The sequence below is a fragment of the Megascapheus bottae genome, chromosome 10, assembly GCF_031878675.1.
Source record: "Megascapheus bottae isolate mThoBot1 chromosome 10, mThoBot2.hap1, whole genome shotgun sequence".
Taxonomy (NCBI): domain Eukaryota; kingdom Metazoa; phylum Chordata; class Mammalia; order Rodentia; family Geomyidae; genus Megascapheus; species Megascapheus bottae.
Window position 1 is genome coordinate 40,011,707 of NC_143518.1, and position 12,213 is coordinate 40,023,919.

The 12,213-nt window shown below is 48.2% G+C and overlaps 1 protein-coding gene across 5 annotated transcripts; it reads right to left on the bottom strand.

Moving 5' to 3' along the window:
- Positions 1–8,929: 8,929 nt before the first annotated feature.
- Loricrin (loricrin cornified envelope precursor protein) lies at positions 8,930–11,660 on the bottom strand. Of its 5 annotated transcripts, none has more exons than XM_090339879.1 (4): positions 11,569–11,660; positions 9,919–10,479; positions 9,715–9,885; positions 8,930–9,657 (listed from the first exon to the last, which is right to left on the bottom strand). In XM_090339879.1, exons 2-4 carry the CDS (start codon positions 10,454–10,456, stop codon positions 8,930–8,932), a joined length of 1,437 nt encoding a protein of 478 aa, XP_090196005.1. In that variant the 5' UTR covers positions 10,457–10,479; positions 11,569–11,660. The 5 variants fall into 5 exon arrangements, with proteins under 5 accessions (XP_090196005.1, XP_090196004.1, XP_090196003.1 ...); XM_090339878.1 differs by lacking the exon at positions 11,569–11,660 and having other exon boundaries at positions 8,930–9,312; positions 9,610–9,657; positions 9,703–10,275; positions 10,348–10,456; XM_090339877.1 differs by lacking the exon at positions 11,569–11,660 and having other exon boundaries at positions 9,727–9,827; positions 9,897–10,456.
- Between the last annotated feature and the right edge of the window lie 553 nt (positions 11,661–12,213).

Genomic DNA, 12,213 nt, shown 5'->3' on the forward strand with positions numbered 1-12,213 from the left:
AATCAATAAAAGCAGAGATGAACACAAACTTGGAGTTTTTTGATAGATTTTCTCTGTATTTGATTTTATTCAGCTGTGCCTTGAGGAGCTAAAAAGCACCCCCCCCATTCTGAGGCAGTAACCATCTTGCTGTTTATACAGACTATGAGTGACCCAAAAGCGCGCATAAATTAAAGAAACAGAATTGTGGTGCCATTAAGTCCCAGGAACTGACCTGTGTTAAAATTAATCAGAACTTGCATAAATTCAAGGGATGGCATTTGTTTTCTAAGCCATAAAACTACCCTCAGACAGCTAATTAGGACTCTACTGGTATGGGAACCTCCCATTAGCTCCCACCGTTCTGAAATGTCCCTAACCCCACTCAAATACCTGATTGCTGTGTTGATGTAAATCTGTGGTCTTTGCCTTTAAAAGCCTTGTAAAATTTCAGCGCGGGGCCTCCTCCTAAGCTCCCGCTGTATGGGTGTGTGTAGGACAGGAGCCCGGAGCTATAGCCCCCCCTGAATAAAGCCTTGCTTTTGCATTTCGGAACGTCTGACTCTTGGTGGTCTCCTGGGTGGTCGTCCTGCGACTTGGGCATTACACCTATAAGGTGGCTGTGGTAGAAAATCTGTTCTGTGGAATGGATATTCATTTTAGTAATGTGAATTGTTTGTTTTGTACCCCTTAAGATTCTGATATTTTCTTTAAAAGACCAAATTTTGTGAAAGGTGGTATCCAAGCAGCTCTCCATAGATTCAGTAAGGAGTTAAAGGGGTCTAGCTATGTAGAAGACGGGGTAGAGTTTAGAAACTCAGGCTGTCTGACTTCAAAGCAGAGGTATTGTTCCTTCATCTGGGCTACTTATTTACTGCTAACATCCATAAGGGCCACAGGAATACAGGGATGCCTTTTTTCTTTTTTTACTCTTGTGGGAATATTGAACCTCTGTCAGATCACCTACAAGCTACCGGTACAGCACGGCAATGACTGAGGCAAAGAATTGCTAACATAGAAGAAAACTCTTAAACCGTGGATTGGAGGATTGTCTGTGACATAGATGCGAAGCTGTTATTCACCAGCAGATGAAGCAGGTGAAGCCTGCCTGTTTTCACCCTATTTGAGATTCAGGTGTGTTAGCACACTGAATCAAAGACTAAGGTAGGCTGAGACCTAAAAGCAACTTTTGTTTAGACAGGGATTACAGCTGTGAGCTCTACTGTGACAGCGCAAGGTGTTTTCTCATTTTATGGAGCTCAGATAGATTGGTTGAAGGATTTCTCCAAGATGATTTGAAATTGCCAAGACCTGACATCTCTGATTTCTAAATCTAATGATTTCACCTCACATTTTGTGACTCTTTTTCATACTTTGTATTCATTCTTTGGTAGACCTGACACACACACACACACACACACACACACACACACACACACACACACACACTATTAAAAGATACCTGTTAGTGCTTGTTCCTATCTGTTGAGCTACTAAAGTCCTATTCAGCAAGTTTCTGCCTATGCCAACATATTCTAGGTGTTGTCTTGTTCTTCTCTGTAATTGTTTCAGGCATTTCCCAAAGATCTTTGATACACTTTGAATTGATATTAGTACAAGGCAAAAGAGATGGGGACTAGCCTCAGTCTTCTGCACGTTTCCCAGCATCCTCTGTTGAACTGGCTATTTTTTTCCAATGTATGTTTTGGACATTTTGTAAAATATCAGATGGCTGTGAGTGGATTTGGTTCTTAGTTTCTTAATCAGTTCCTTAGTCTTCTTGTTTTCTTTTCCCTGTGTCAGTACCAACCTGTTTTTGTTACCATGGCTCTGTATAATTTGAAGTGTGGTATTGCTTTTCCCCCCTGAAGGTTGCTTTAGCTACTTAGGGTCTTCTGTGCTTCCATATGCACTTTAAGATTGAGTTTTCTATTTCTGTGGAGAACAACATTGGGATTTTGATGGGTATTATGTTTTATCTGTAGATAAAATATTGCTTCTGACAGTATGGCCATTTTTATGATATTATTTCAGTCAGTTCATGAGCTCAGGAAGTCTTTCCATTTTACTTATTTAACTATTTTATTAGTATCTTTAAATAATTGTATGAAGGTTCTTAATTCAATAGGTCAGTTTACCAGTACCATGCATCTTGCTCTGTGTTACCCCTCCATTGTTTTCCCCCATCACTCCCGACCCTAATCATCCCCTCAATTTGCTCGGTTCCATTTTCACACATCTACATTAAATATTATGACTTCCTCATTTTATTTCTTCAAAGAATTATAGCTTTCATTGTAGATGTCTTTCCAAGTGATAGGATCAATTGTTGTGTGGCTGTGTAATTTCTGTGAAAGTGAGTTGTTGGCAGTACCTTTTGTGTTTTTTGCCACATATCCCCTTGTCCTTCAGCTTTTCCTCATGTTATGATGCAGTACCAGGTACAAGACTGTTAGAATAGACAATAGATGAGGCCAGAAAAGAACTTCTTCATGCTACATTATAGTTGCAGAGAACAAAAAAAGCATATGGAAAACAATAAAAGAGAATAATCAGTTCACCTAAAAACTGGAAAACTATCAGAACAACCTTAAAAACGCCACCAAAAAGCAGCCACCGAGTCTGCTTGCCTAGTTACATTTATGCACAATTTAGATAGAGATGGAAACAAGAGTGCCAAGATTGGGGCTGGGAGCATGGCCTAGTGGTAGAGTGCTTGTCTAGCATGCATGAAGCCTTGGGATCGATTCCTCAGTACCACATACACAGAAATTCCTTGGCACCATGGCTCAAGTGGTAGTGTGCTAGCCTTGAGAAATCCCAGGATGCCCAGTGCCCCAGCCCTGAGTTCAAGCCCCAGGACTGGCAAAAATATGCTAATTTATAAGCCTGAAAGACACAGAAAGTCATTAAGGCCTCTGAGAATGGCTTTTAATGTTGAGAAGTATTTTGTAGGTCCCTTCATTACTATAAATAACTAATGTTAAGAATATAAATAAATTGCAAATGTTAATACATTCAATGTATGCTTAAAAAAAAACAAGGATGGCTTAGCATAATGTATTTCAATGTTCAAAATGCAAACCCATTATATCCTACCCAGAAAAGATTTCATTCATAACAACAAAGGGACTATAAACACTCCATGATAAATGAGTACAAAAGCAGTTCATCACCATTAGACCAGCACTACAGAAGATATTTAAAGATCTTTTGCATGCAATTGAAGATCAAGAAAAATGTGAAAAAGTGAAGAAACATATCCTGCTAGACAGGAGGAACATGAAAGAACACAAATATTCAAACAGAATACTAAAAGAAATTCTAAAAGTTGGGGTCAAAGTTCAGGAACTGCTACATACATTCCAATTTCAGCATTAAATATCAATAAACTCAATTCTTTTTTTTTTTTTTTTGCCAGTCCTGGACTTGGGCTCGGGGCCTGAGCACTGTCCCTGGATTTTTCTCAAGGCTAGGGCTCTACCACTTGAGCCACAGCACCACTTCCTGATTTTTTTTTTTGCTACATATGTGGTACTGAGGAATCGAACCTGGGTCTTCGTGCATGCTAGGCAAGCACTCTACCACTAGGCCAAACTCCCAGCCTAAACCCAATTCTTTAATTGAAAATCAAAGAAAAATGTGTTGGATCACAAGGCCACATACAATCTGTTTTCTACATGAAATACATTTGGCAAAAACAAATACTGGTTTAGGATAGAATGTTGGGAATAATTTTTCTGTGTAACTGGGCACTGAGATCAGGCATGAGTAGCCATACTCATGTTTAACACAGTAGACTTAAAGTTAAAATTAGTCAGAAGAGATAAAGAAGACCACTTTCTGCGAATAAAGGGAGCCAAGAAGATATAACCATCTTTAACGTACATGCACCTAATGTCAGAGCATCCAACAAAGGGGTTACAGTTACATAAGTCAGGTAATGAGTACATTTCTTTTTGAACAATGTCACCCCTCCCTCATTTTCTACCAGCGTTTTCCCTCCAGATCTTCCTCTCTCCAAGTTGTATAGTTCATTTCCAACACAGTGTCTAGTGAGTGTCACTGCTGAATTAGTTCACACTTCTCCCTGTCATTTCTGTGCTTCCCCTTGCTCTCCCTGAAACAGATACACTTACAAACAAGGGGAAGGGTAGAGAAGTCAAAACAGTGAGAAAAGGATAAAAACAAAAACAAAACAAAAAAGAACTTCAAACAGTACAATAAAAAATTTCTTGGCATTCATTTCAATAAGCATCATTTAATATGATCATCTACACATACCTATTGAGCCCTTGTGATCCTCTCCTAAGAATATTCTCTTTTGGTTTCACTGTGTGAATGCTTAGAGTCTTGCTTAATTTATCAAGTCCAGTGTAATTTTTTTTTGTCTTTTACTATCTGTTGGGTTTACTTGTAGATTTACAGGCATATTCTATTTATTCCAAATAAGGGTCTGGCTTAGTTTGCTTAATATAATTTTTTTCAAGTCTTTCCATCTCCTTACAAATGTGACAATGTCATTTGTTCTGATGGAAGCACAGAATTCTATTGTGTGTGTGTAGTTGTGTGTGTGTGTGTGTGTGTGATTTTCTTGATCCATTTTGTCTGCTGAGGACCATATGGGTTGATGCTATGGTAAACAATGCTGCAACAAACATTGTTGTGCTGGTGACTTTTGTGTGGCCTGGTTTGTAGTCATTTGGATAAATGCTAATGTTCATAGAGAAGGTCTATGTTTAGTCTTTTTGAGGAACCTCCATAATGCTTTCCAGAGTGGTTGAACAAGTTTACATTCCCATTAACACTGTAACAAAGTTCCCTTTTGGCCATATCTCTGCCAGCATCTATTATTGTCAGTTTTCTTGATAATGGCCATTCTAACTGGGGTGAAATGGAATATTGATGTTGTCTTGATTTGCATATCTTCTGTGGCCAGAGATACTGAACATCTATTCATATGTCTATTGGTCATTCTTACTTCTTTCTGAGAAGGCTCTCTTTTTTTCAGCCTGCTTATTAATTGGGTTGTTGTTTCTTTGAGGATTTCTTTTTTGGGGGGGGATGTAATTTTTTGAACTTTGAGTGTATTTCTATATGAGACTCTTGTCGGAGGCATAACCAGTAAAGATCTCCTCCCATTCTGAGGGCTTTCTATTTATCTTGTTAGCTATGGCAAAGGTGCCATGCAAAAACTCTGCAGTTTGATGCAACCCATTGATCTAGTATTTCTTTGATTTGTTGTGATTCTGGATCTTAGAAAGTTTCAAACATTGTTAAGGAACCCCAGTGTTTCCCCTACCCCTTTGTGTAATATTTTCAGGATATCTGGTCTTACAGCGTGATCTTGGATTCATTTGGAATTGATCTGGTGCAGAGTGATATATAAGGATCTAGCTTCAGTTTTCTACACAGATATGTCCAATTCTTCCAGCACCATTTGTTGAAGAGGTTTTCTTCCATCTAGTGTTTTTGTCTCTATTATCAAAGATTAGCCGGCAATAGTCCATGGGTTAATTTCTGGGTTTTCTATTCCAGTTGCTTAGTCTTCAGGCCAATTCTTGTGCCAGTACCAAGCTGTTTTTTTTTTTAATTACTATTACTACGAAATAGAGTTCGAACTTTGGTACTGCTATTCTTCCAGCATTGTTATTCCTGCTAAGGGTTGTTTTTGCTATTTGGGGTTTTCTATTATTCCATTTGAATTTTTGGATTGGTTCTTCTATATTATTGAATAATGTTGGGATTTTGATGGGTATAGCATTGCATTTGTAGCTAGTTTTGGACAGTATTGTGATTTTCACAATGTTAATCCTTCCAATCCAGGAGCATGGATTTTTTCCCCCCATTTCCATCAAATCTGCTTTAATTTATTTTTTTAAAGGATTTTTAAAGTTTTCATCACAGAGGTCTATCATGTCTTTGGTTAATTTCTAAGTATTTTTGAAAACTAGTACAAATGGAGTTGCTTTCCTGGTTTCAGTCTCACTCTTCTCATTACCCATTGGCAATTTTCAACCTCATTGTAATCTACATCAAAAATCCTAATGTCATCCTGTGCAGAGATAGAGAAATCAATCCCAAACTTCACATATAAGCACAAAGGTCTTTTTTAAATATTTTTTATTGTAATTAATAAAAGGGTTACATGATAGTTGCCAGATAGAAGGTGCATTAATTCACATACATTGATACCCTTTCACATGTCTTGGTACACATTACCCTTCCCCCACCCCCCATCTTGGTTTTCCCCCCTTCCCTATCAAATTTCAAATAACCAAATACAAATAAATTCAACATATCAGATAACAAAGTGGAATACTGTAACAATATGAGATACCCAAGGGACAGCAAAGGAGATGAGAGATAACATAGTACATTAAGGACAACAGTCATACGTTATATGGCTTTTGTTTCAATATCCTGGAGGTCCTTTCAATTAGCTAGAAGCACAAAGGTCTTAAATAGCCAAAGCAATCTTGAGAAAAAAAAAAGTAGCAGTAGAGTCCTCACAATTCTAGACTTACCACCCAGGTGATGGTAGTGAGTACCATCCCCTCACCACTGGATAAGCACCCAGTACTCCTTCCACAGCAGCATCCTGGCTTCCTGTTCATTTATTTCCCATGTTGAAGTATGGCACACTTTGCTAAAAAGGCTTCTCTCTTGCTAGGCTCCATCTTTCCTGATGTTTTGCATAAATTTTTGTCTCTTCTTCCACCCTTCTTCCCTTTCATTTGTCTCTCCCTCCCCACTCATTCCCTCCCTCCTTCCCTCCCTCCCTTCCTTCCGCCCACCTTCCCTTCCTTCATTTTTTTCTTTCCCTTCCTTCTAATTAATTAGTATTTTTGTGGTGGTCTTCGAGCTTGATCCTGGGCCTGGGTGCTGTCCCTCACCATTCTTACTCAGAGCAGATGCTCTACCACTTCAACTACAGCTCCACTTTTGTCTTGCCATTTAAGTAAAGATTTTTGTTGTTGTTGAGGAGTGATTTTCTGTAAGAATATCTTGGTTGTAGACTTTCAGATGCCCAGTTTACAAAAAACCAAACCAAAAACAAAACAAAAAAACCAGGGAAACTTACCTCTCTGACATTCTTCAAGTTCAGAGGACTTTAACTACTGTTCTTCTTTGCTATTTTATGTTTTTTTTTGGTCCATACATTTTAATCCTACTTAACAGGAGCAATAGGGGAGATATACATCTATCCCATGATGTCCAGAAAGGGAAATTTGATTTTCATGTGTTTAAAAAAGAAAATAAAAAATGCAGTAGTTGGACCCCTATATCGTTAAGGTTGTTGCCTGTTTTGAGCTTTACTGATGGTGGTGGTGACTCTCAAGGGAAGGATTAGGGGAGGAGAACTTGTCTTTTTATTTATGTATTTTTTGATTCTGCTATGAAGAGTCATTTCTTAGTGCAGGGGTTTGCCTTTGAATAAAATAGTAAGCGATTCTTCATGTTAAGCTGGCAGGATGAGAACATAAAACAGGACCTAGACTTGGTCGTGGTCTGTATCTTGATTGATGACTGTACAGTTAACATAGCCTTCTAATTCAAAAGTTTTCCATGTTTTCCCATGGCATGTCTGGTATTAATGCTTATCGCTTACTACATTTGTGTTGTATCTTTGTAAGTTGGATGGAATTCCTTCCAGGCGCTAGGACACAGCTCCTCTACTTCTGTCCTTCCCGGTGTCTAGTCAAGTGCCTTACACGCGGTAGAGGCTCCCCTATGATATTCCATTACCATACTCAAATGTCCAGGCTACGCTTTGCTTGCATGCTGGATATTCAGGGAATCAGGAGAAGAAATGTGTCTCTCCCTTCCCCAGCTCCCACTCCCAACCGAAAGGGCAAGAGGGGCTTTTATTAGCTTCAAACGCTGTCATGGGGGAGTATGGCCCAGGAGTCCAGAGAGCTTTTATGAAGTTACTGAAGAGGGAAAAGGAAGTAAGGTCCCTTTCTGCCCCCAGGACTAGAATGGAGACTTTGGTGAAATCTGTGTCATCCAAGGCTCCGCCTCTCTCTGGCTGGAACATCTCAATGGACTCTGACCTTCTATAGCTAATTAAGGCTGGAGGAAAGGCTGCTGTTTGTCAAAAAGGATTATGGAGAAGTGGGAGAATAGGAGGAATGCGTGTGTGTGTGTGTGTGTGTGTGTGTGTGTGCGCAGCTTTCATTCAGTGAGGTGCAGCCAGCTGTCTTTTAGACGATCCAGACGATGTGGACTGTGAAGGACAGGATCTTTCTGGGGCAGCTTGTTTTCAAAAGACCTCTGAGCAAGCCGGGTGAAGTGGCTCACGCCTGTAATCCTACTCGGGAGGACGAGGATCACGGCAGAAAAGTCCGGTGGTCCTCTCCCCTTACCCACCAGAACACCGGCAGCGGCGCTGGGGCTCACGGGGGAGAGGCCTAGCCTGGGGCGGGAGAGCTCAGGGACGGCGTCCAGGCCCAGAGGTCAACCCCACGACTTACACAAAAGAAGGCAAAGGAAAGAAAGAAGGGCAGCTCCGGGCTGCGAGGACCTGGAGCGAGGCCCCCTGGTCGCCGGGTGCTCTTCCGTTGAGTCTTCCCCCGGGCATCGTTTGGTGACTGTGAAGCGATCCGTGGGCCACAGGGCAGCTATCCCTCCCTCCCCGCGCAGCGCAGCGTGTGTGGAGGAGTGAGCGCAAGAAAGCACGGGTGGAAGAACAGGGAGGAGGAGCGGAGGTGCAGAGACTCCAGGGGACTCGGATGCTCATGAATGGCACGTTTATTGACGGGAGGAGGTTACCGGAGCTGGGAGGTAGTGGTGCAGAAGCCGGGGAGGGGAGGCTGCGAGGCGGGCCGGGTGCACAGGACAGGCCCCCGGCTTCCCTCCCGCCGGCGCGGGGGAGCGGGCGTGGAGACCTGGCGGCAATTTCATGAGGAGGCTCAGCGCGCCCGCCGCCCGCGGCCCCGGGAGCACTTTATTTGCACGGCCAGGTAGGCGCCTGCTTCTGCTGGGTCTGGTGGCAGATCGGGACGCCCTTGCCGCCGCCGGAGGAGCCGCCGGAGGAGCCGCCGCCGCAGCCGCCGCCGCCGCTGCCCCCGGAGGAGCCGCCGCCGCAGCCGCCGCCGCCGCCGCCGCCGCCGCCGCAGCTGGAGAAGCAGCCGCCGCCGCCCCCGGAGGAGCCGCCGCCGCCACAGCCGCCGCCGCCCCCGGAGGAGCCGCCGCCGCCACAGCCGCCGCCGCCGCCCCCGGAGCCGCCGCCGCAGCCGCCGGAGCCACCGCTAGAGCCGCCTCCGTAGCTCTGCTGAGGGGCGCACGAGGACTGGGTGGTCTGCTGTGAGTAGTAGCCGCCGCCGCCGCCTCCGGAGGAGCCGCCGCCGCCGCAGCTGGAGCCGCCGCCGCCCCCGGAGTAGCCGCCGCCGCCGCAGCTGGAGCCGCCGCCGCCGCCGCCGCAGCTGGAGCCGCCGCCGCCGGAGTAGCCGCCGCCGCAGCTGGAGCCGCCGCCGCCGGAGTAGCCGCCGCCGCAGCTGGAGCCGCCGCCGTAGCTCTGATGCTGGTACTGCTGACTGGAGCCGCCGCCGCCGCCCCCGGAGGAGCCGCCGCCGCCGCAGCCGGAGCCGCCGCCGCCGCCCGAGTAGCCGCCGCCGCCACAGCCACCGCCGCCGCCCGAGTAGCCGCCGCCGCCGCCGCCGCAGCTGGAGCCGCCTCCGTAGCTCTGATGCTGGTATTGCTGACTGGAGCCGCCGCCACCCCCGGAGTAGCCGCCGCCGCCGCAGCTGGAGCCGCCGCCCCCGGAATAGCCGCCACCGCCGCAGCTGGAGCCGCCGCCGCCGCCGGAGTACTTGCTGCCCCCTCCGGAGGAGCCGCCGCCGCAGCTGGAGCCGCCGCCCCCAGAGGAGCCGCCACCGCCACAGCTGGAGCCGCCGCCGCCGCCTCCGGAGTACTTGATGCCCCCTCCGGAGGAGCCGCCGCCGCCGCCGCAGCTGGAGCCGCCGCCCCCGGAGTAGCCGCCGCCGCCGCAGCTGGAGCCGCCGCCCCCGGAGTAGCCGCCGCCACCGCCGCAGCTGGAGCCGCCGCCCCCGGAGTACTTGATGCCCCCTCCGGAGGAGCCGCCGCCGCAGCTGGAGCCGCCGCCCCCGGAGTAGCCGCCGCCGCCGCCACAGCTGGAGCCGCCGCCCCCGGAGTAGCCGCCGCCGCCGCCACAGCTGGAGCCGCCGCCCCCGGAGTAGCCGCCGCCGCCGCCACAGCTGGAGCCGCCGCCCCCGGAGTAGCCGCCGCCCCCGCAGCTGGAGCCGCCGCCGCCGCCGGAGTACTTGATGCCCCCTCCGGAGGAGCCGCCGCCGCCACAGCTGGAGCCGCCGCCGCCTCCGCCGCAGCTGGAGCCGCCGCCGCCGCCCCCACCGCCGCCGCCCCCACCGCCGCCGCCGCCGCCGCCCCCACCGCCAGAGGCCTTTCCGCAGCACGCAGGGAGACACGGGGTGGGCTGCTTTTTCTGGTGAGACATCTTGTCTAAGGAGGAAGGGGAGCCTGCAAGGAGAGCAGAGGAGCCTGGCTGGACCTGAGGCGGGGACCCGCCGAGCCGGCAGCCCGCCGAGCCCTGCCCGCTAGGGCAGCCCTCTGGACTCCGTTCCCCGGGCGCTGCCCCAGCCCCCGGCGGGAACAGCAGAATCGCCACTCTTGGAGAAGAGTCCTCAGGAGCCTCCAGTTAGGGTGCCTGCTTCCCCGTCCCGGCTCCCCGAGGCGGCTTCAGACACTGCCCAGGGCGCTGCTCCAATGCCCGATCCCTCCCGCCTGTTCCAGTCCCAACTCGGGCCTCCTGTGGCTGTGAACCTCTACCTAGGGCCTGCTGCACCCTGTGCTCTGCACAGCCCGTCCTTCACACTCCTGGCTGTCTGCCCTGCCTCCCTGGCTTCAGAGGATGCGACCCTGGGATCAGCTATTGGAACACACAGGCTCTGCTGCGCTCCTGCCAGGCAGTGCAGATCGACCCTGATGGGGCACACGAGACCCGCATCTTGACCAGCAGGAGTCAGACATTCAGACATCGTTTATGACATGCTAGACCCCAAGCCTGATAGAGGAAACTGCAGCTAGCAGGAAGCTGCTTCCCAGCACATCACACGTTATTTTCCTGCCACAACACCTGCCTTTGTAAAACAGGGTTCTGTTTCTGTGGCTCCTCAAAACCTCTCCCGTTTACAACAACTCTTGATGAATGTCCCTGCTCTCCAGGAGTGGACTCGGCTTCTCCTGACAGGCATCTATCAGGTTCATTGAGTTAAAACCACGCACAGGTTGCCAGTGGATAGCCTCTGCAGTGTCTCTTGCCTGTCCCCCATTCTCTCCCCTAGAGGGGTGCCAGAGAATCAGGAGATGGTCTTTTCTTTTTCTTTTTCTTTCTTTAGTGGAGTTTATGTTCTAGTCAGAAGACCAGAAACACCACCCGCATAGCAGCAGCTTAGCCCTCTGTCCCTGAACTGAATCCCCTTTGAATATGAGTGCCAAAGGGAAGGCAGAGGTCCTGTATCTCCCAGCGCAGAGAGGAGCCCAGGCCACTAACCTATGCAGGCCTGAGCAAGGCCAGCTGGGAAGACAACCAGTAGAACCCACACTTACCCAAAGCACCAGGGAGGGTGAGTGAGGAGAGGAGATGCTGGTGAGGAGCACTGGAGCACCTGAGGTTTTATACTCTTTGCAGGCACTGACTCACCTATCGATCAGGCTAGCCTAGGACGTGACCGTGTCCTGTAGCTGTTGCCCCACCTTCTTTTGATTGCAGGAGCAGGGTGGACCACTCATGAAGATTTTTGCATTCTTGAGATAGGCAGCCTCTTGTATGACTGGCCCCTTCTCTGATGCAACTAATGAGCATGTCAGTGAGGATGGCCAACCAAAGTAGATGGTGAGCATTGTTTCCAAAGCTGGCACAGGACACATGCCATAAGCAGAGACAGGGCTGTGCTTGAGGAATAGGCCCCAGACTCTTGAGGTGGATCCACACTGGAGACCGCAGTCCAAACAGAAGGAGCTTTCAAACCTCATTAGCTTCTGATCCCATTGCTCTGGAAACCCTAAAAATGTAAAAAGAAGCATCTCTTTTGGCAAACTTTCTCTATTGGAGTATCACGAATGCCTTACAAATGCCCACTGGGTCAAGGGGTGCATAAGCTCCAGGCTCACATGTGCTGTACATGTGGATAGTACTGGAACTAATTTGGCACTGGGGGCTACATTGAGTTGGGCCTGGAGACAGCAGGTGTT

Coding starts and splice junctions, on each gene's coding strand:
- Loricrin (XM_090339875.1), bottom strand. CDS start 10,456: ATGTCTCACCAGAAAAAGCAGCCCACCCCGTGTCTCCCTGCGTGCTGC.